The sequence below is a fragment of the Salmo salar genome, chromosome 14 (assembly GCF_965601325.2).
Source record: "Salmo salar chromosome 14, fSalSal1, whole genome shotgun sequence".
NCBI lineage: Eukaryota > Metazoa > Chordata > Actinopteri > Salmoniformes > Salmonidae > Salmo > Salmo salar.
The window spans coordinates 11,473,853-11,498,665 of record NC_138304.1 but is presented as its reverse complement, the minus strand read 5'-3'; the positions used below and the strand labels follow the sequence as shown (position 1 = coordinate 11,498,665).

Below are 24,813 nucleotides of genomic sequence, written 5' to 3'. Positions count from 1 at the left end.
ACTTTTGCTCAAGTAGTATTTTACTGGGTGACTTTCACTTTTACTTAAGTAACTTTCTATTAAGGTATCTGTACTTTTACTCAAGTATGACAATTGGGTTCTTTTTCCACCACTGCATATGTCATTTAAAAAAACACTAAGCTCAAGACCCTCGACATGAACACCTCCCTCTGCAACTGCATCCGGGTCAAACACTTCAAGTTCCTTGGCGTGCACATCACAGATGACCTGACATGGTCCAATCACACCACCGTGGTGAATAAGGCGCAACTGCACCTTTTCAACCTCAGGCGACTGAAGAAATTAGGCATGGACCCGAGGGGTCCTCAAGAAGTGCTACAGCTCCGCAATCGAAATCATCTTGACCGGCTGCATTACCGCCTGGTACTGCACCTGCATTGTCTTTAAACGAAAGGCTCTACAGAAGATGGTGCAGACAGCCCAATACATTACTAGGGGTGAGCTCCTTGCCCTCCAAGACATCTAACATCTACACGGTATCTGAGGAAGGCCTGAAAGATCGTCAAGGACTCCAGTCACCCGAGCTAGCCAAGACTGTTCACTTTGTTACCATCTGGCAAGCGGTATCGGATTATCAGGTCTCGGACCAACAGGCTCCAAGACAGCTACTACCACCAGGCCATCAGACTGCCGAGCTAACCCTAGCTGTCTCCCTGGACAGACCTACACCTTAGAGACTATCTACACCTAAATATTATTGGCACTGACTACCCACACATCCAACCCTTACACACACACACACATAAACAGTCAACGCTGCAGTTCTATTATATACTATATATTCTACAGACTTTATATTTGTAAATACAGTGTAATACAGTCCTCTCCTATTACTTCTATCACTTGTTACTTTTGACTCATTTTGTTATTATTGATATTGACTAATGTGCTGCATTGTTGAGGGAGTTAGGACTGTACGTGACGAATACAATTTGATTTGATTTGCAATTGTTTTATTTTTATATATTTGACATTCAATTGTATACCTGAAGTCCCACCAAAATGTCTGGATTCCATAGATTGTTCTGTCACTCATTATACAATTGTTCATGTGCTATAATAGAGTCAATATTTGAAGCCTTTTGTTTATAAAAAAAAAGAGTTGAGTATCTATGCAGCTGTTACATTTATCAGAACTGTATTTTTTTACTTTTTATCAATTTTGACAACCGTTGCTAATATTACTACTAATACAAACAGGTGTGTAACTGCTACTACAGACAGCGTGTTCGTCCTTCAGAAGATGGGGATGTAGTTGTTGATCTTAGACTTCTGTCTCTGTGTGACACACTCTGCGATCCAGACGATGTTGCGAGCCTCCTGCTCCTTCAGCTTGATGTAGGAATAGAACACGCCCAAATGGAACTGCTCCAGGAAGGCCAGCGTGTTCAGCTGCACCTGAAAGAGAGAGAGAGAGAGAGGAGAGAACAATCTAGAACCTTTCAAAAGTTTGGGGTCACTTAGAAATGTCCTTGTTTTCCGTGAAAACATACATGAAATTAGTTGCAAAATGAATAGGAAATATAGTCAAGACGTTGACGAGGTTATAAATAATGATTTTTAATTGAAATAATAATTGTGTCCTTCAAACTTTGCTTTCGTCAAAGAATCCTCCATTTGCAGCAATTACAGCCCTACAGACCTTTGGCATTCTAGTTGTCAATTTGTTGAGGTAATATGGAGAGCTTTCACCCCATGCTTCCTAAAGCACCTCCCACAAGTTGGATTGGCTTGATGGGCACTTCTTACGTACCATACGGTCAAGCTGCTCCCACAACATATCAATAGGGTTGAGATCCTGTGACTGTGCTGGCCACTCCATTATAGACAGAATACCAGCTGACTGCTTCTTCCTTAAATAGTTCTTGCATAGTTTGGAGCTGTGCTTTGGGTCATTATCCTGTTGTAGGAGGAAATTGGCTCCAATTAAGCGCCGTCCACAGGGTATGGCATGGCGTTGCAAAATGGAGCGATAGCCTTCCTTCTTCAAGATCCCTTTTACCATGTACAAATCTCCCACGTTACCACCACCAAAGCACCCCAGACCATCACATTGCCTCCACCATGCTTGACAGATGGCGTCAAGCATTCCTCCAGCATCTTTTCATTTTTTCTGCATCTCACGGATGTTCTTCTTTGAGATCCGAACACCTCAAACTTAGATTCATCTGTCCATAACACTTTTTTACAATCTTCCTCTGTGTGTCTGTGTTATTTTGCCCATCTTAATCTTTTATTTTTATTGACCAGTCTGAGATATTACTTTTTCTTTGCAACTCTGTCTAGAAGGCCAGCATCCCGGAGTCGCCTCTTCACTGTTGACGGTGAGACTGGTGTTTTGCGGATACCATTTAATGAAGCTGCCAGTTGAGGACTTGTGAGGCATCTGTTTCTCAAACTAGACACTCTAATGTACTTGTCCTCTTGCTCAATTGTGCACCGGGGCCTCCCACTCCTCTTTCTATTTTGGTTAGAGCCAGTTTGCGCTGTTCTGTGAAGGGAGTAGTACACCCCGTTGTACGAGATCTTCAGTTTCTTGGCAATTTCTCGCAGGAACAGCCTTCATTTCTCAGAACAAGAATAGACGGACGAGTTTCAGAAGAAAGGTCTTTGTTTCTGGCCATTTTGAGCATGTAATCGAACCCACAAATGCTGATGTTCCAGATATTCAACTAGTCTAAAGAAGTTTTAGACTAGTTGCTTTATTGCTTCTTTAATCAGGACTACAGTTTTCAGCTGTGCTAACATGAAGGCAAAAGGGTTATCTAATGATCAATTAGCCTTTTAAAAGGATAAACTTGAATTAGCTAACACAACGTGCCATTGGAACACAGGAGTGATGCTTCCTGATAATGGGCCTCTGTATAACTATGTAGATATTCCATAAAAAAATCAGCTGTTTCCAGCTACAATAGTCATTTACAACATTAACAATGTCTACACTGTGTTTCTGATCAATTTGAAGTTATTTTAATGGACAATATGCTTTTCTTACAAAAACAAGGACATTTCTCAGTGACCCCAGACTTTTGAACGGTAGTGTAGAATGTGCATATAGACCACATCCTCAGTCTGAATGTATTGCATACAATACTTAATGAGATTAATCTTACCTCCCGCTCAAAGAATCTGTCCTCCAGGGTTCTGGAGGATCCTGCCTCAGGTTCATCAAATATGAGTTTATAGTCCTGGAGGATATCAAAATCATATCAACTAATAAGACATAACTATAATAAGACATGATATATCTAATACAACATAGTATCAGACTGTAGTCAGATTAAACCATGCTGTAGTAGTCTGATTCACTGCATAAACAGGGTGTAGTCATACAAAACGCAGTAGCACAGAGAGTATAGAAATAAAACAAATATTATAATAAGTCCATGAAAGCAGAAACGGTCTAATTCTCGAGTCAAGTTGAACCCTGCATTATAAATCTGACTTTAATTGTACAGTAGTAGTCCAACTGATGAGGGTTGTGTTCATTAGGCACCGAACAGAAGAACCCTGAAACAGGGAGGGACTGCCTAGAGTTGTCCTATATGTAATGCCTAGTTTGGGTTTCCATTGTAATTTTATTGACATTTTTCCATTGCTTTGAAACTCACAGGGTAGTAGTCAGCCACAGCTTTGACCTGCTCGTAGTCCTCTGCCCTGGCCAAGAGACGGAGCCCCTCGGGGTACAGTCTCCCACAGGAGGGGTACAGGGCGCTCCTCCCCCCCCCACTCAGGTCTGTCCCGAACGAGTTCACTGTGATGATGAACGCACGCCGGTCGGCCTCAAACTGCAACATACACACAGGAAGTAAACCACAAATACCCACAGAGGGGTAAACACAGAAGCTCACTGGCAAACACACACACATACACAGGTATAAAACACAGACAGAGAGAGAGAAAATACACTGCTCAAAAAAATAAAGGGAACACTTAAACAACACAATGTAACTCCAAGTCAATCACACTTCTGTGAAATCAAACTGTCCACTTAGGAAGCAACACTGATTGACAATAAATGTCAAATGCTGTTGTGCAAATGGAATCGACAACAGGTGGAAATTATAGGCAATTAGCAAGACACCCCCAATAAAGGAGTGGTTCTGCAGGTGGTGACCACAGACCACTTCTCAGTTCCTATGCTTCTTGGCTGATGTTTTGGTCACTTTTGAATGCTGGCGGTGCTTTCACTCTAGTGATAGCATGAGACGGAGTCTACAACCCACACAAGTGGCTCAGGTAGTGCAGCTCATCCAGGATGGCACATCAATGCGAGCTGTGGCAAGAAGGTTTGCTGTGTCTGTCAGCGTTGTGTCCAGAGCATGGAGGCGCTACCAGGAGACAGGCCAGTACATCAGGAGACCTGGAGGAGGCCGTAGGAGGGCAACAACCCAGCAGCAGGACCGCTACCTCCACCTTTGAGCAAGGAGGAGCAGGAGAAGCACTGCCAGAGCCCTGCAAAATGACCTCCAGCAGACCACAAATGTGCATGTGTCTGCTCAAACGGTCAGAAACAGACTCCATGAGGGTGGTATGAGGGCCCGACGTCCACAGGTGGGAGTTGTGCTTACAGCCCAACATCGTGCAGGACGTTTGGCATTTGCCAGAGAACACCAAGATTGGCAAATTCACCACTGGCGCCCTGTGCTCTTCACAGATGAAAGCAGGTTCACACTGAGCACATGACAGACGTGACAGAGTCTGGAGACGCCGTGGAGAACGTTCTGCTGCCTGCAACATCCTCCAGCATGACCGGTTTGGCGGTGGGTCAGTCATGGTGTGGGCTGGCATTTCTTTGGGGGGCCGCACAGCGCTCGCCATGTGCTCGCCAGAGGTAGCCTGACTGCCATTAGGTACCGAGATGAGATCCTCAGACCCCTTGTGAGACCATATGCTGGTGCGGTTGGCCCTGGGTTCCTCCTAATGCAAGACAATGCTAGACCTCATGTGGCTGGAGTGTGTCAGCAGTTCCTGCAAGAGGAAGGCATTGATGCTATGGACTGGCCCGCCCGTTCCCCAGACCTGAATCCAATTGAGCACATCTGGGACATCATGTCTCGCTCCATCCACCAACGCCACGTTGCACCACAGACTGTCCAGGAGTTGGCAGATGCTTTAGTCCAGGTCTGGGAGGAGATCCCTCAGGAGACCATCCGCCACCTCATCAGGAGCATGCCCAGGCATTGTAGGGAGGTCATACAGGCACGTGGAGGCCACACACACTGAGCCTCCTTTTGACTTGTTTTAAGGACATTACATCAAAGTTGGATCAGCCTGTTGTGTGGTTTTCCACTTTAATTTTGAGTGTGACTCCAAATCCAGACCTCCATGGGTTGATAAATTGGATTTCCATTGATTATTTTTGTGTGATTTTGTTGTCAGCACATTCAACTATGTAAAGAAAAAAGTATTTAATAAGATTATTTCTTTCATTCAGATCTAGGATGTGTTGTTTAAGTGTTCCCTTTATTCTTTTGAGCAGTATATAAAGGGTCACATATAAAGGTAAAACAAATAGACCACAGACAAATAGAGAGGGTAACACATGCAGTATAAGTTTACAGTACATATACACTCTCAAAACACACACAGACACACACAATAAAACGACTGAATTGTAACTGGTAATATCTCAGGTAAGAGGAAAGAATGGTTTACAATACCTCCAGGATAGGACACATGATGTTCTTTGTGGCTCCTCCACTCTCATCACAGAATTTATAGAATGCCTCCAAATAAGCCTGTTTAAAATTAAAAGGCACTTTCAGATCTAAACCATAGAAACAAAAGTTTGTTCCTTTTATTCACTTTTCTCAATGATGATGTAAACGATAAACATGATCACAGTCATGAAACTAAGCTTAAGAGCAATCACCATTTTAGCAGTGCTTGACTATAAATCAAATCAAAGTTTAGGATCTACACAGTAAAATCGCAAGAGTTAATTTAATTCAAATGTAACACTATTTTGGGGTTTATATGGTCCCACCCCCATTTTGTGTTTACTCTGGTAATGAGTTTAAGGTACTACACCTAGAATTTCTCCCCTATGTGGAAGCTAGGTGAATTGCAACAGCAAACACTTCCCCGTAACATAGCAAAGACTAGCCTTTTACTTTTGGCCCACCAGCATCAAATAGCTGTACATTTTGTTATTATTGTTATACAGTATTTCACATCGATTTAGATGGTAAAATGATTCCCTACACTATTCAGTGCTTGTTTTCTCACATAAACTGAAATTGAGCGAACAGTGTATAATTTTTGCAAACAAGAAATGACAGAGCGATCACTAACGTGGTGATTTTACCTCATTGACCATCAGATGCAGGTACCATCAATCCAGTAAAATAAAAAGGCAAATTACTTCAATTCATGCTCCACAGTGCCTCACAAGTGCTAAACCAACTGATCTATTTTGTTATCAAAGCTGGAGTTTTTAAATATAATATGGTCTGATTAACAATATTGTCAGGCCAATCATATAGCCAATATGCTGTGATAATGTATTAGGCATACTGACCAAACCTCATTCCTATAAAACTGCTTGTGTGAGGTAAAAAAAATCTGAACAGTAGATCTCAGCTTGCTTTTTGACTGCAAAAGTGATCTTGACATAGAAAAGGTTGGCGATTATTGACCTATACAATATTAACTGAAACAACTATCCCACTAACGGTTGTTATAAATCCAACCACTTACAGATTGGATTAGTTTAGAAAAATGTATGTTTTTCATTTTTGTGCCGCATAAGCTAAAAAACAATCAATGCGAAAACACAGATATTGAAAGAAACAATTCTAAAAATCAACCTGCAACAAAGCATGCTGGGAAATATAAACACTGAGGCCCCTCCCACATCTGTGGACAACTCCATAGATTTAACTCCCTGTCTCTGGTTAAAAAGTATTCCGCCTCAATGAACTCCAGTTATCAACATTAACTCCAGGGTGCGTATCACTCTCTTGAGGGTTAAGATAACTCCCAGTAGAGTCAATTTAACTCAATTATTTTTAACACTGTGATTTAAACTATCCTTGATCTACTGTGGAAGCTAGTTGGTGACGTCTGTTAGTTGAGTGTATGCTTAAAAAATTTGCTTTGCTTCAACTTTGACTTTGTACACACACACAGATTTCTCTACTAGGTTACTGTAGGTTTTTGGATTGAAAATGTTATGATGTGAAAACAGGACCTTATTAAATAGTTTGTTTGGCAACATGTTTTTAGAGCGAACAGACTCATTCCTAGCCCTATATAAAGGTTAAGATTCTGTGAAACATTTCTGTATTAGTGTGAGTATTGTGTCTTTGGCAACATTTGTTTATTTTTGATCCACTCCAACAAAGTTTTTCTATTCTATTCTTTTGTTTCCTTTTTTTTTTTTAAATGAATTGGAATACTGAGCTCTCTCATTACAGTTAGCTAGGACAGCCTGGCTAAGACAGCCAGCAATCGTCTACCCTGGTAGAGAAAAAGCGGACTCTGGACCAATCATCTCCACAGGGAAACAAGACTCAGACTCCAGACCAGCCAGTTACCGACTCTGGACCAAGAACATCTACAGGTTCCTGTTGTTTTGAGTTGGGCATCTCCGGCGCGGCCCACGCTTGGATTGCGTCCTACCTGACAGGTCGCTCCTACCAGGTGGCGTGGCGAGAATCTGTCTCCGCACCATGCGCTCTCACCACTGGTGTCCCCCAGGGCTCTGTTCTAGGCCCTCTCCTATTCTCGCTATACACCAAGTCACTTGGCTCCGTCATATCCTCACATGGTCTCTCCTATCATTGCTATGCAGACGACACACAATTAATCTTCTCCTTTCCCCCTTCTGATAACCAGGCGGCGAATCGCATCTCTGCATGTCTGTCAGACATATCAGTGTGGATGACGGATCACCACCTCAAGCTGAACCTCGGCAAGACGGAGCTGCTCTTCCTCCCGGGGAAGGACTGCCCGTTCCATGATCTCGCCATCACGGTTGACAACTCCCTTGTGTCCTCCTCCCAGAGTGCTAAGAACCTTGGCGTGATCCTGGACAACACCCTGTCGTTCTCCACTAACATCAAGGCGGTGACCCGATCCTGTAGGTTCATGCTCTACAACATTCGCAGAGTACGACCCTGCCTCACACAGGAAGCGGCGCAGGTCCTAATCCAGGCACTTGTCATCTCCCGTCTGGATTACTGCAACTCGCTGTTGGCTGGGCTCCCTGCCTGTGCCATTAAACCCCTACAACTCATCCAGAACGCCGCAGCCCGTCTGGTGTTCAACCTTCCCAAGTTCTCTCACGTCACCCCGCTCCTCCGCTCTCTCCACTGGCTTCCAGTTGAAGCTCGCATCCGCTACAAGACCATGGTGATTGCCTACGGAGCTGTGAAGGGAACGGCACCTCCATACCGTCAGGCTCTGATCAGGCCCTACACCCAAACAAGGGCACTGCGTTCATCCACCTCTGGCCTGCTGGCCCCCCTACCTCTGAGGAAGCACAGTTCCCGCTCAGCCCAGTCAAAACTGTTCGCTGCTCTGGCACCCCAATGGTGGAACAAGCTCCCTCACGACGCCAGGACAGCGGAGTCAATCACCACCTTCCGGAGACACCTGAAACCCCACCTCGTTAAGGAATAGCTAGGATAGGATAAAGTAATCCTTCTAACCCCCCCCCCCCCCCCTTAAAAGATTTAGATGCACTATTGTAAAGTGGTTGTTCCACTGGATATCATAAGGTGAATGCACCAATTTGTAAGTCGCTCTGGATAAGAGCGTCTGCTAAATGACTTAAATGTAAATGTAAATGTAAATGTTTTGATCCCCCTGGAGGAAGTGGTTCTGCTGATTCATGTTTTATTCTTTTAAATAAAAGTGGGAGCAAGTAACGTAAGTGCTTGGAGTTGAGCGAATTCTGCTTTTCTTATTCTGTCAGCTACAATGATTCAGTCAGTTTATTTCTGAGCAATATAAGGCTTGAAAATGTTTGCTTTTGTTACAGGTGTCAGGAGTAGATATATGGACGTCATGGCTGGTTCCACCACCATCAAGCCTGACCCCTCCCTGCTGGCTCCTCTGAGCCCCATAGCTGTGCCCTTCTCTGGGCTGGTTTAGGGTCCGTCTCCAACTCTTCTTCCCATGGAACATTCTCCATGCCGGAGGAAAGGTGGGTCAGTGGCAGGACTTCCCACCACAACACCCCTGACTAGCAAACAGTCTCAAGGCTGGATCAGTTTAAGTCTTTGAACAGAAAAAGGAGGTAAGGAACCATTTCTTAAAAAATGAGAGCCGCACACTCTAGGAGCTCAGATGCAAAAATATTTATGTCCAGCATTTTGACAGACAAGCTGTTCATCCACCTCTGGCCTGCTCGCCTCCCTACCTCTGAGGAAGCACAGTTCCCGCTCAGCCCAGTCAAAACTGTTCGCTGCTCTGGCACCCCAATGGTGGAACAAGCTCCCTCACGACGCCAGGACAGCGGAGTCAATCACCACCTTCCGGAGACACCTGAAACCCCACCTCTTTAAGGAATACCTAGGATAGGATAAAGTAATCCTTCTAACCCCCCCCCCCTTAAAAGATTTAGATGCACTATTGTAAAGTGGTTGTTCCACTGGATATCATAAGGTGAATCCACCAATTTGTAAGTCGCTCTGGATAAGAGCGTCTGCTAAATGACTTAAATGTAAATGTCTTCATCAGGGTGTAATGACAAACACTGCAGGATGACTCATTTATATAGTGTCAAAAGACACACACAGGTGTCTGTAATCATGGCTGGGTGTGGCCTGATATCATTGGTTAATTCTCATATATTAAAATAGCATACAAAAAACATAAATGGATAGCGTACGATCATAGATACAATTTGGCTACATAAGCCTACAAACATTTACAATAGCATAATCACAAGAATGGCTTCAGATCAAAGTCTACGTTGAGACCGAAGGGAGCAAGGGTCTTTAAATTAAAGATCCAGGCAGCAGCTCCCTCTCCAAGGGAGGGTGACATGTTCGATGCCAATATAACGTAGAGACGAAATCGAGTGGTTTTCTTCCAAAAAGTGGGCCGCAACTGGGTAAGTCGAGTTTTTGCACCTAATGGTGCTACGATACTCCGTGATACGTACTTTTAATTCGCGCTTTGTTTTACCCACATAATTGTTACCACAAGGACAAGGTATAAGATAAATAACTGCCTTAGTGGAGCACGTGATAACACCTTTAATTGGGATCTGTTTCCCTGTTTGGGGGTGTTTGAAGGATCTACATTTATAAGTGCCATTGCGTTGAGCACAGCCATTACATTTGTAGTTTCCATCCAGTAGGGACGCAAATACACGTTGTGCAGGGATATCTTGAGGGTGGTAAATCAGAGTTTACCAATTGATCTCTGAGGTTTCTGCCCCGCGAGAATACGACCAAGGGCAGGTCCGAAAAACACATTACCGATACTATCATCGGATCTTAGAATGTGCCAATGTCTGTGAACGATTCCCTTCATTTGTTCAGAGCACTTTGAATAGCGGGTAGTTAGAACGCAAGAACGCTTATTTTTGCGAGACTGACCTTGTTTTGTTTTGAATTTTCTCGGCAGCGCCGTGCCCTCCCGACCGGCCAGCCTATTTCTGTCAAAATCAGATTGTTTTTTACAATTTCTTACTATTCAACAGAGACACACAAGACGAATCTTCTTTACGTTACACAAACATTTTTATCCCCTTATTGATGATTAGATCCTTACTCCGATTGATCTCTCCTCCCGATTGTCTGGGAGAAAGCTCTCAACAGATGGGTCGACAAACGTGCACCTTTGGAGGAGGCATTTCATTTATTTAATGTTAAGCTTAACTGCACGCCCAGTTGTGGGTATTTTCTAATGTTTTATTGTTTTTAATTTACGTTACAGAGCTAGCCTGTGCCACCACCTCCCACCATGGCCATGATGAAGCCTGGTTGGCTAGGAGACTGCAGGGGCTACTGATCCACTACTCTCTATCAATGGCAGTTGAAGAACACCAAGGTAACCTGCCTAAATGACTACCGACCCATAGCACTCACTTCTGTAGCCATGAAGTGCTTTGAAAGGCTGGTCATGGCTCACATCAACACCATTATCCCAGAAACACTAGACCCACTCCAATTTTCATACTGCCCCAACAGATCCACAGATGATGCAATCTCTATTGCACTCCACACTGCCCTTTCCCACCTGGACAAAAGGCACACCCACATGAGAATGCTATTCATTGACTACAACTCAGCGTTCAACACCATAGTGCCCTCAAAGCTCATCACTAAGCTAAGGACCTTGGGACTAAACATCTCCCTCTGCAACTGGATCCTGTACTTCCTGACAGGCCGCCCCCAGGTGGTAAGGGTAGGTAACAACACATCTGCCACGCTGATCCTCAACACAGGGGCCCCTCAGAGGTCGGTACTCAGTCCCCTCCTGTACTCCCTGTTCACCCATGATTGCATGGCCATGGCACAACTCCAACACCAACATTAAGTTCGCCAACGACACAACAGTGGTAGGCAGTGTGGTGCCAGGACAACAACCTCTCCCTCAACCTAATCAAGACAAAGGAGATGATTGTGGACAACATAAAAAGGAGGACCGAGCACGCCCCATTCTCATCGGCGGAGCTGTAGTGGAGCAGGTTGAGAGCTTCAAGTTCTTGGTGTCCAAATCACCAACAAACTATCATGGTCTAAACACACCAAGACAGTCGTGAAGAGGGCACGACAACGCCTATTCCCTCTCAGGAGACTGAAAAGATTTGGCATGGGTCCTCAGATCCTCAAAATGTTTTACAGCTGCTCATCTGTACAAACAATAGTACGTAAGTATAAACACCATGGGAACATACAGCTGTCATACCGCTCAGGAAGGAGACGCATTCGGTCTCCTAAAGATGAACGTACTTTGGTGCGAAAAGTGCAAATCAATCCCAGAACAACAGCAAAGGACCTAGTGAAGATGCTGGAGGAAACAGGTACAAAAGTATCTATATCCACAGTAAAATGAGTCCTATATCGACAACCTGAAAGGCTGCTCAGCAAGGAAGAGCCACTGCATTTCAGCCCTGCCACAAAAGGACCAGCTGACATCATGTCAGTGATTCTCTCGTTAACACAGGTGTGAGTGTTGACGAGGACAAGGCTGGAGATCACTCTGTCATGCTGATTGAGTTTGAATAATAGACTGGAAGCTTCAAAAGGAGGGTGGTGCTTGGAATCATTGTTCTTCCTCTGTCAACCATGGTTACCTGCAAGGAAACACGTGCCGTCATCATTGCTTTGCACAAAAAGGGCTTCACAGGCAAGGATATTGCTGCCAGTAAGATTGCACCTAAATCAACCATTTATCGGATCATCAAGAACTTCAAGGAGAGCGGTTCAATTGTTGTGAAGAAGGCTTCAGGGCGCCCAAGAAAGTCCAGCAAGCGCCAGGACCATCTCCTAAAGTTGATTAATCTGTTGGATCGGGGAACCACCAGTACAGAGCTTGCTCAGGAATGGCAGCAGGCAGGTGTGAGTGCATCTGCACGCACAGTGAGGCGAAGACGTTTGGAGGATGGCCTGGTGTCAAGAAGGGCAGCAAAGAAGCCACTTCTCTCCAGGAAAGACATCAGGGACAGACTGATATTCTGCAAATGGTACAGGGATTAGACTGCTGAGGACTGGGATAAAGTAATTTTCTCTGATGAATCCCCTTTCCGATTGTTTGGGGCATCCGGAAAAAAGCTTGTACGGAGAAGACACGGTGAGCGCTACCATCAGTCCTGTGTCATGCCAACAGTAAAGCATCCTGAGACCATTCATGTGTGGGGTTGCTTCTCAGCCAAGAGAGTGGGCTCACTCACAATTTTGCCTAAGAACACAGCCATGAATAAAGAATGGTACCAACACATCCTCCGAGAGCAACTTCTCCCAACCATCCAGGAACAGTTAGGAAATGAACAATGCCTTTTCCAGCATGATGGAGCACCTTGCCATAAGACAAAAGTGATAACCAAGTGGCTCGGGGAACAAAACATCGATATTTTGGGTCCATGGCCAGGAAACTCCCCAGACCTTAATCCCATTGAGAACTTGTGGTCAATCCTCAAGAGGCGGGTGGACAAACAAAAACCCACAAATTCTGACAAACTCCAAGCATTGATTATGCAAGAATGGGCTGCCATCAGCCAGGATGTGGCCCAGAAGTTAATTGACAGCATGCCAGGGCGGATTGCAGAGGTCTTGAAAAAGAAGGGTCAACACTGCAAATATTGACTTTTTTTATCAACTTCATGTCCTTGTCAATAAAAGCTTTGACACTTATGAAATGCTTGTAATTATACTTCAGTATTCCATAGTAACATCTGACAAAAATATCTAAAGACACTGAAGCAGCAAACTTTGTGAAAATTAATATTTGTGTCATTCTCAAAACTTTTTGCCACGACTGTACATAGCCTCGCTTCTGTTATTTTATTGTTGCTCCTTAATTATTTGTTATTTCTATTTGTTTTTCTTAAAACTGCATTGTTGGTTAAGTAAGCATTTCACTGTAAGATATTGTTGTATTCGGCACATGTAACAAATAACATTTGATCTGATTTGATTTACATGACATTTTGGAGATCAGATTAATTCCATGCCTGTGTATGGTAGTGCTCAAAATGTGAGGAAATGTAGAGATGTTTTTACATTCAATTGATTTGATGCCACATCACCTTGTACAGTTTGTTTCTCATGATCTCGGCCCCCATCTCATCCAGGTTGGCCTCAGACACAGCATCCTGGAAGAACAGAGCTGAAAAGACAAAGTAGCACACATACACTCTTAGAAAAAAAGGTGCCATCTAGAACCTTAAATGGTTCTCCGGCTGTCCACATAGGAGAACCCTTTGTAGAACCCTTTTTGTGACTAGGTAGAACCCTTTTGTTTCCGGGTAGAACCCTTTCCACAGAGGGTTCAACATAGAACCCAAAAGGGTTCTCCTATGGGGACAGCCAAAGAACCCTTTTTTTCGGAGAGTGTATAGATGGAATGGTAATAAACCCAGCCCCAGAACACTGACACGTCCATAAACCTTCATAACAATAGGAGACGTTACAGCCACAGAGTTGATACTAGTGAGCAGCAGGAGGCAATGTTACGCCATCCTCTGAGTTATTACGTACTCTCTTCAGGGGAAGGCTACTCACTTCTAAATAATGCAAGCATGTTGCCTTTTAATGCATTGCTTGCGGTAAGATCTAGAAAACTAGGTGAATGGACATTCTGGTCAATAAATGACTTATAGCTTATTAATAATGAAGCATAATGATAAGAATCCAAATACAAGCAAAAGCTTGATGTATTTTACCAACATAATTTTCATGAAACATGTTTTGGATTTCATATTCATATTACACTAGATATTCAAAGTAGGTTTTCATAGATATTTACATTATAGATAGTCAATCTGATATTTATTAGTCAGTCCCACTGGCACAGATGCCCAATGATGCCCACAGAATATGCCCACTGTAGTGATTACCCAGAGGTGTGTCCACCAGGATGGCACAGTAGAGCTCAGCAGGTGTGCGGGCAATGCCAACCGCTGCCATCTGGTCAAACATTCCCAGTGGGTGGCACCGTGGCAGAAGCTCTGCCACGTCCCTCTGCTTCAGGGCACCGGTGATCAACATCACCACGTTGTCAATCATGTAACTGTAGCTGCAACATGGAGGAGATAAGGACAGACAGGGGAGAGAATGTGGACCTCGTTCCACTTCTTTTCAAATGATTAATTTTCCTCCTTTCGTAATTCCATCCAACCTTTCGTAATTCCCTGATTTTAACCTGCTAAGTTTTGATGGGTGGACGTGTTATGATGGACATTTACCTCCACTTATCCAATCAAATACAGATCAGTGATGACCTCAATGAAGGGAGAAGGTAAGGATACATTTGAGAAACATTCAAACATTGCTACTGTACTATTCGAATATCCCCATGACTACTGAGCTTTAAATTCGCACTCCAGTCCACTTTTCACCTTATGTATCACCTGATTTACTTAAAGGTCCAATGCAGCCGTTTTTATCTCAATATTAAATATTACATTTCTGGGTAACAACTAAGTACCTTACTAGGATTGTTTTCAATTAAAATGGTAAACAATTCACAAAAATAGCTTCTTAGCAAAGAGCAATTTATCAAGCAAGAATTTTGCTAGGATTGTCTGGGAGTGGGGAGGAGAAAACTGAAACTAGCTGTTATTGCTAGAATGGTTTGGAACTCTCTTTCTTATTGGTCTGTTAACAAATTTACCGCCAGGTGATGTCACCAAGCAGGCTAAAACTCCACCCTGCCAAAATAAGCCGAAATTTAAGGCAGTCTCTTCCCCTTTGCCTCAAGACCAGCATGAATTCTTTGTGGCATTCTACAAGGTGTCAGAAACGTTCCACAGGGATGTTGGTCCATGCTGACACGATGGCATCACGCAGTTGCTGCAGATTGGCAGTACATTCATACTGCGAACAGCCCATTCCATCTCATGGACCAAAAGACTTTATAGGCAGAAACTCAAACAGGAAGTACCCGTGCTAAGGACTATTCAACACTGGTCTGACCAATCAGAATCCACGCTTCAAGATTGTTTTGATTACGCGGACTGGGATATGTTCTGGGTAGCCTCAGAGAATAATATCGACGTGTAAGCTGATTCGGTGAGTGAGTTTATAAGGAAGTGTATAGGAGATGTTGTGCCCACTGTGACTATTAAAACCTACCCTAACCAGAAACCGTGGATGGCTGGTGGCATTCGCGCAAGACTGAAAGCACGAATCATTGCATTTAACCATGGAAACGTGACTGGGAATATGGCCGAATACAAACAGTGTAGTTATTCCCTCCGCAAGGCAATCAAACAAGCTAAATGTCAGTATAGAGACAAAGAGGAGTCGCAACTCAACGACTCAGACACGAGACTTATGTGGCAGGGTCTACAGACACGAGACGTATGTGGCAGGGTCTACAGACAATCACAAAAGGAAAATCAGCAATGTCACGGACACCAACGTCTTGTTTCCAGACAAACTAAACACCTTCTTTGCCCACTTTCAGGATAATAGAGTGCCACAGGCATGGCCCGCTACCAAGGACTGTGGGCTCTCCTCCTCCGTGGCCAATGTGAGTAAGACATTTATACGCGTTAACCCGCGCAAGGCATTCCGGCCCAGACGGCATCCCTAGCCGCATCCTCAGAGCATGCACAGACCAGCTGGCTGGCGTGTTTACTGACATATTCAATCTCTCCCTATCCCAGTCTGCTGTCCCCACATGCTTCAAGATGGCCACCATTGCTCCTGTACCCAAGAATGCAAAGGTAACTGAACTAAATGACATGCTTTGAGAGACTAGTCAAGGATCATATCACCTCCACCTTACCTGTCACCCTATACCCACTTCAATTTGCTTACCGCCCCAATAGGTCCACAGACGACGCAATTGCCATCACACCGCACACTGCCCTATCCCATCTGGACAAGAGGAATACTATGTAAAAATGCTGTTCAGCACTCAACACCATAGTACCCTCCAAGCTCATCATCAAGCTTGAGGCCCTGGGTCTAACCTTGCCCTGTGCAATTGGGTTCTGGACTTCCCGATGGGCCGCCCCCAGGTGGTGAAGGTAGGAAACAACACCTCCACTTCGCTGATCCTCAACCCTGGGGCCACACAAGGGTGTGTGCTCAGCCCCCTCCTGTACTCCCTGTTCAACCATGACTGCGTGGCCATGCACGCCTCCAACTCAATCGTCTAGTTTGCAGACGACACAACAGTAGTAGGCTTGATTACCAACATGACGATACAGCCTACAGGGAGGAGGTGAGGCTGTTGGAGTGTGGTGTCAGGAAAATAACTGCTCACTCAACTTCAACAAAACAAAGAAGATGATCAGCAGAAGGAGGGACCCCCTATCTACATCGACGGGACAGCAGTGCAGAAGGTGGAAAGTTTTAAGTTCATCGGCGTACACATCACTGACAAACTGAAATGGTCCACCCACACAGACAGTGTGGTGAAGAAGGCGAAACAGCGCCTCTTCAACTTCAGGAGGCTGAAGAAATTTGGCTTGTCACCTAAAATCCTCACAAACTTTTACAGATGCACAATTGAGAGCATCCTGTCGGGCTGTATCACCGCCTGTTATGGCAACTGCACTGCCCACAACCGCAGGGCTCTTCAGAGGGTGGCGCGGTCTGCACAACGCATTTCCAGGGGCAAACTACTAACAGAGAGGTTGCTGCCTACATACAGACTTGAAATCATTGGCCAATTTAATAAATGGATCACTAGTCATTTTAATGCTGCTGCTTTAATAATGTTTACATATCTTGCATTACTCATCTCATATGTACAGTATATACTGTATTCAATACTATTTATTACATCTTAGCCTATGCCGCTCTGTCATTGCTCATCCATATATTTATATTTATATCGTCTTATGACTATTTATTTAGATTTGTGTGTATTAGGTATTTGTTGTGGAATTGTTAGATATTACATGTTAGATATTGCTGCACTGTCAGAACTAGAAGAACAAGCATTTCGCTACACTCAAAATAACATCTGCTAACCATGTGGATGTGACCAATAAAATCTGCCCGGCGGAAGAATGGCATGACAATGGGCCTCGGGATCATTCAAATTACCGTCAATAAAATGCAATTGTGTTCTCTGTCTGTAGCTTATATCTGCCCATACCATAAACCCACATTGACCATGGAGCACTCTGTTCACAACGTTGACATCAGCAACCTGCTCACCCACACAAAGCCATACACGTGATCTGCGGTTGTAGGCTGGTGTGAGGCCTGCGTCTCTAAAACGCGTTGGAGGCGGCTTATGGTAGAGAAGTTAGCATTGAATTCTCTGGCAACGGCTCTGGTGGACATTTCTGCAGTCAACATGCCAATTGCACGCTCCCTCAAAACTTGATACATCTGTGGCATTGTGTTGTATGACAAAAATGCACATTTTAGAATGGCCTTTTATTGTCCCCAGCACAAGCTGTAGTGGTGTAATGAACATGCTGTTTAATCAGCTTCTTGATATGCCACACCAGTCAGTTGGATGGATTATCTTGGCAAAGGAGAAATGCTCACCAACAGGGATGTTAACAAATTTGTGCAGGAAATATGAGAGAAATAAGCTTTTTGTGCGCATGGAAAATTCCTGGGATCGATTATTTCAGCTCATGAAACACTGGAACAACACCTTATATTTTTGTTCCGTTTTTCAATGTATCGCTAGAAAATATTCAGTGACGGCCAAATAGATTGCAGGAAGAGGAAGGAGAAGAGGAAAATGGGGGAAATGAACTTGGTGAGATGAAGTATAGAACAAGTAAAACATTTGACCCCTAGTAATACTTCATGTGAGACGTACAAATGCTATGTTGTTTCGCATATTTCAGATTTGTAAAAATGTGTAATACATTTGGGGCTGTAAGATTACTGGCATACAAGGAAGGTATTCAGTCAAGGAAGGTGTATAGATTCCGGCAGACAGACAGACAGGCAGGCCTACAGAGATAGACAGATAGATGGCCAGACAGAAGTGGTATATTAGAACACTCCTACGTGATGTAGTCGAGGAAGGTGGAGAGGGGCGGTAGGGAGTGAGCGCGTAGGCAGCGGAACTCAGTCAGAATGTTCTCCTTCAGTCTGTGGTCAATGAGAGACACGGTCAGGTCCTCGTTCCCAGCGGTCAGGAGGCTGCCGTAGTCTGTACTCTGCAGGTGCAGCTTCATGTCTACATTGAGATATTGTTAAAAGACACAGGTCATATGTGGACAGGAGATTGAACTATTGATTCCATGAGGGTGCCTTTTGGTGCTGGCAACTCCAATAACAATCTGAGTACCCCTAGGTGTAGCAATATTAATTATAGCACCCCCCGTAAGCGTTAAATACTATTTTGGTCCAGTTCACTATTCTAGAGCCAATTCAATAGTGAATGTTGGTGAATGATAACAAACCCAAAAGTGAATATTGCAGAATGATAACGCGTTTCGTCAACGACAAAGACGGAATTCTAAATATTTCGAGACACATAAAAAAATGTATGCATTTCTATTTGTCTGTAAAACTGTGAAATGACGTTTTATGTCTTTCATAAGTCACATTGACTTTGTTTGTCCAAATCTGTAATTCCAGTCAATTCCAGTTGTTGACTGGAAGTTAACCTTTAAAGGTTATGGGTCATTATCACTCTATTTTTAAGACTATTACTGACCCCTGTCAAACTGCCCATAACTCGCTTCCATTGTTTGGGGAGGAGGATGACTAACGAGGAGACACACACACACTTGCTTCCATGTACACACGCACCCACGCGCGCACACATTTCTGCCACAGTTTAGGCCGGAATTCAAACAAACCGCAATGTGCAAACATCGCATTGCACTTGACTTACTCAATATATGGATATCTGTGTAATTGCAAACTATACGTAAAGCCAAATACTGCAACTGCCACAGTGGGTTATAATTGGTAATCAAAACTGTCCACGATACAAAGACCTCGGCTTACCCTCTAGTGTGTCACATTGGGCCAGGTTGTGATAGTCGGACCGAGTCAGTATCCCGGCCTTCAGTCCTCGTACCAGCCCCTCCAAGTACCCATGGTCCACATTGAAGCTAAGCTCAGGATACAGCCACATTCTCCAAAACGACAAGTTAGTTAGTAGGCCCTCTCTTCTTGATCTACCCGCAGCTTTGGCTTTGTCTCTCTTCCAACTTCCCTCTTTTCTATCAATGACTAATGCTCATACAATCCTTCCCTTCCTATTTGACACTTGTAAGAATTTCCATGGCTTTTGACTATTTGTCTAGGGGCTTTTGTGTCTAGGGGCTTTTGACTATTTGTCCTATATCCAACATCTGGGTATTCTCCCTGACTCAAATCATTGGACTAATTGTAATCCGGAGAATCTGTTTTTCTATTGTAAAAAATAAAGTTGTTTATTTGCAAATGTTCATGCAGGTTAATTTTAACTGCAGAAAAATGTGAGCAAGGTTAGAGTGACGTTTTTAAAGATGCTTTACAGAAATGTTGCTTGGGAGAATTGTTGCCCAAAAGGGACAGAAATCTTGCGCATAAATTACCTCATTGGACAGAAAGGGACACACCTCCCCATAATAATATATTGTTTGCCTAAAACTAAGGATGCGTGTGGTTTGCAATACCAGAAAACTGAACAACAAAAAACATCCACAGTGCTGAAGTAAAAAAATAAATCCAATGGCCCGTGTGAACTCTGGGGTCGATCAAGGGGAAAACACTGTTTTCACCACCAGACAGCCGATTAGCACTCATACAATGGCCTCTGACCGCAAAGCTAAACAACAGCAGAAAGGAGAAACAAGAACATTATTCATCTTCTCTAGATTCATAAACCTGTCCCATAAAACATGCATGGACTTCATTGTCAATGGGATTTTTTTTTGTGCCAAAATGCCAACCACACACACAGATCCATAGGGTTCTCTAGTTAGCATTCGTCCTGAGGGAGCAGATGACACCACAAATCTTGAGTAAATAAATCTTTACGTTAACATAAATGGGGGAAATTAGAGTTATGGTGTGGAGTCTGTGGTCTCTGTCCCCTTTGTGAATGTATATATCACAGTGTGAATGAAGCCTCGGAGAGGGATGTGTGACTAATAGAATGAAAGCGTACCCAAAATGTACGTCAGACCAGCTTGAATAAAAAGGGGAATCAGGTGCTCAACTGAGGGACTTAATCATGTGTGACTGTGTGTAACTGTGTGTCTCATGCCTATCAGACAACACTTTGCTTATTTTCCACAGAAGTAAGGTGTGTGTGTGTGTGTGTGTGTGTGTGTGTGTGTGTGTGTGTGTGTGTGTGTGTGTGTGAAGGTCTGATGGAAATTCCATTAACAGTAGGGGAACATCTTGGGTCTATACTTGCGAACGTTAGAAAAAGTTTTTCTCCATCTCAAAATGCACATCAGCCAATTAAAATTGTCAACAGTGTTGCACGTGACAATACGCTACATGTTAGCTGTTCCCATTACATAACCTGGCATATTTAGCTCTATGCTAACCTGACAAGGGGGCAGTGTTAATTTCCTGTAACATATTTTACATCAGCCTATCAAAGATCTTAGACTTTATATCCACCAACCAATGGCATTTCTTAAAATAGATCAACTTGGCTACCAGGGTGATATTTAAAACCTCCAAATTCAAGGTTTACTTTTGTTAAACTTGGGGCTGTATTTTAACAAACGTAAAGCAAATGGTAAATCTAAGTGCTGGCAGTAGCTCTATAGGTTAGGGGTGTGTCAGAAATATTGTTGCTATTTTCACAACCATAATTATGGGCTCAGTTGCTGGCCGGAAAGGGCTGAGTTTTGATGAATAAACAAGTTGTGGGTGTGTCGCGGCTTAGCCTCTCATTGGCCAATCAGAACCTGCTCCAGGGCTAAATATGTGGTTGCTTCAAGTTGTGTATTTAAGGTCTTTCATGTATTGTATTCAATGAGTTGTCATCAACTCCAATTCGAATGTTAGTCTGTTACAGCTTAGGTCGTTAACAGAGTCTAAGCCCTGTCTAAGTGTGTGTGTGTGTGTGGGGGTGGGGGGGGGGGGGGGGTGTTGTTTTAAGAAGGTCATACCAAGGATCATTTAGCTATTTGATATTGCATTTTAAGACCCCTTGAAGTATAAAATATATAAAAACATTATTTGATGAAACATTTGATTTGGCATTACTGCTGTTAGCCCATACAAACGCATTGAATAACAGATTCACTATATGTAACAACAGTCCCCAAATAAATGATCTAGAGGTAGTTTGTTCTGAAGTATCTGTCCTTTAACTTATAGATATAAGAAAGATCAGGATTTTTTTTTTTTTTTTTTTTTTGTAAATCTTATTTTTGGCAGTCCTTACAGTCCTTATATACTTCCATACATTTTTTCAACTGGTACTGGGGGACCTTCAGATGAGTCTTGTGAGGTCTGTGGGCGTACTAGAGAAAAAGATGTACGTGTTCGTGAGAGTCTCACCTTTGCACAGAGGGGTCAAATTAGTGTCCAGCCCAAACCGTTCGGACACTACAGACAGAGGTTGGCAGATCGGCTGTACCGACTTCAGATGAGTCCCAAGACGCTTTTGGAGGTCGTAGAGCAAAACGGAGAACATGCGTTGGTGAGAGTCGCATCTTTCCATAGAGGGGTCATAATAGTTTATAGTTCAAACCGTTCGGACTCTACAGACGACTTTGTGAGAAGACCGTTTTTTCGGGATGTCGCATGGTCTGACAAAACAGCGCTCTAGCGCTATCACCTTTCACCGCAGATGTGGAAGTGCGACATAGGCCGGATGCACTGGACTGAGATGCATCCAATGCAAATAAACAGATATCTCTATCTTAAACTGACGGATTTTGGTGGGGATATTATTATTGTGCTAATTAGATTTTGCAGGGGCGTGGACATCGACCTTAAATAGCCTGCCCCATATTTGCAAAATATGTTGAACATTTTTGCAGTCCACATTGTTCTAGTTGCATTGCTTAAGTATGGAAAGAAAGACGTTGTTAAACATAGGCTATAGCATTCACACTGATATAGGGGCCTGCTGTAATTGCAGTCTGGACATGGACATGCCAAACGTAGTCAATAAGCAAGATTAAATTCACTAGGCTATTGACGAGGCCTAAAAAGATGTATAATTCCAATCAAATTCTAATAAAAACGAAACAGCACATTGTTTTAAATAGGCTATGTCTCAAAACAGTTAGGCTCCAGGCACTATAATTGCTCCCCGTGGGCGTATAATACAGACAAGGCCATGTAGACTATGGAGGGTTGTTCACACATCCTAACGTTTCACAGGAGCTGGATAAAGATCCAATATAAAGGGAAAGGGGGAATGTCCACTCTGTTAAACTGCTGCCAATTACAACGTTTTATAAACACATTGGAACCATCTTACAGATCGTGTTCACACTTTTCTAGAAGTTGAATTGTTGGCACGCCACGGACGTTCTCGCCATAAAACCAGGACGGTGAATAATTCTAATAAGTTTGCTGGTTTTTCGTTTAATTGTATTAAAACCAATCCGTTTTTTTAAAAAACAACAACAGAAAGAAATACATGTAAAATGTAATGATATCATAAAATTGTCAGGATAAAAAAAAGAACGCATTGCTGTTGTATGCGGAGGGCTTGGGTTTTGAACATATGAAATGGAAAACAAGTAATTGTTTAGAGGAAAATAACTTAGAAATACGAGGTTCACTGGTATTCACAGAGGTTCTCATCTCTCCTATCACGATGGGCATGGATACATGTAGCTTACGTCAAGGAGGGTTTTTTATGCACGTCCAAAACGGAAGCTGCATGGCTAAAATAATTGTAGGCCTGCCTACAATACGTAGATAAAAAGGGAATGTCAGCTCACTGTTTTACTCCTATCAAACTTGATCTTTTAATAGAGCTTCGGCGATTAAGCTTGAGTAGGAAAAAAAACAAAACAGTTTTCATTGAGAGGGGAGGCTATGCTTGGTTTTTAATCAAATAAAAAGGAATGGGAAAAACATTATTTTATGTTCCTAAATGTGAAGTATTCAGGCACCAAAAGCACATTATTGTTGTTCCATGTGCTTTTGGGCAGTGTGCGTCATGGCTGGATAGGCTGCATTTCTGCTGTCAAAATTAATTCCATAATCAACCATGTTACCGCATCAACCAGCTTCTGGTTGGTTTTAAATATGCCTACCAGTGCTGCCTGAAATTAGCACTTTGTGTCACGTTTTTAAGGACACAACTCAAATATTTCCACCCCGCCCGTCTGAGCGCAAGTGAGCAGATATAAAACGGGTAAATTACGAATGTGCAAAAGTTTGAAAATAGCAGAGCGTTGGCTTTAACGGGTCAAAATTGGCAACGAACGTGCGTTTGACACCAGTGCCGCCTTAAAGCCAGCCTAAAATAGAGCCACAGATTTTCTAAACCCAGAGGCTCAACATCACGAGACATCCGGGAATGCTGGCGAAACAAACCAACCAGACCAGGCCGGGTTTGGGGTTTGATAAGTAAATGAGAGAATTGAAAAACTCTTCCTTAGTTGTTAATTTTCTCAATCTAAAGGCACAACTGTTTTAACTTGTTGTCTAAGAAATACTAAAGAAAACGATTTATCTTTAAAAGTTATTCTTTATTCAAGCTAACCGGAGCCATACAGTATAGTGCATTGAGCTGGAATATCCCGCTCTTCAACTGATGTATTACCTCCGATACAATATGCCACATCCCCCTTATCAAGATATGCTTTTTCCGTATAAGATAAAACAATAACAAATCACTATAAATCCCGGTTACAAGTCTTTGCATAGTGAACACTGCATTTCAATAACAAATGTACTCTTCCTCAATCAGCCTCTAAGGTGCTTTTACTTCTCTCCCTGTCCGTCTCACTTCAACAGGCTGCCCTGGTGGGTCTGACACAGAAGTGTCTGGGCTTAACATTGTCTGACTTGTAATGCCACTCTCTTGCCTGTCTGCTTGCTCACACTCAGGTACATGTCACAGGCATCTCCTATTCCTCCTGTATGGTTGTCACGGTTTTCACCACACGAGCCTCAACGCTTCAGGTTTCACCATCATGCATTTTTACTCCATCATTTGAACTGAGTGCACTGATCACCTTGGACCCTTTGTCATAGTACCTTTTCCGTTCACTCTTTTCTCTCTGTTCGTTAAGAATGACCTTGTCATCCT

General features: G+C 43.3%; 1 protein-coding gene across 1 annotated transcript; it reads right to left on the bottom strand.

Annotated features, from left to right (window-relative positions):
* Positions 1–967: 967 nt before the first annotated feature.
* On the bottom strand, positions 968–19,795 carry LOC106568806 (V-type proton ATPase subunit d 1). Its single transcript, XM_014139470.3, has 8 exons — positions 19,590–19,795; positions 18,639–18,810; positions 14,543–14,721; positions 13,733–13,812; positions 5,685–5,762; positions 3,633–3,809; positions 3,135–3,209; positions 968–1,419 (listed from the first exon to the last, which is right to left on the bottom strand). The coding sequence occupies exons 1-8, from the start codon at positions 19,717–19,719 to the stop codon at positions 1,258–1,260; spliced, it is 1,053 nt and encodes a 350-aa protein (XP_013994945.1). The 5' UTR covers positions 19,720–19,795; the 3' UTR covers positions 968–1,257.
* Positions 19,796–24,813: the final 5,018 nt, after the last annotated feature.

What these genes read in the sequence shown, in the direction of transcription:
- LOC106568806 (XM_014139470.3), bottom strand. Translation starts at nt 19,719, where the DNA reads ATGTGGCTGTATCCTGAGCTTAGCTTCAATGTGGACCATGGGTACTTG. An exon ending in TGAGAAACAAACTGTACAAG is followed by an intron (nt 5,763 to 13,732) that starts GTGATGTGGCAT and finishes AATTTTAAACAG; the next exon opens with GCTTATTTGGAGGCATTCTA. An exon ending in CTGTGGCTGACTACTACCCT is followed by an intron (nt 3,210 to 3,632) that starts GTGAGTTTCAAA and finishes GATATCCTCCAG; the next exon opens with GACTATAAACTCATATTTGA.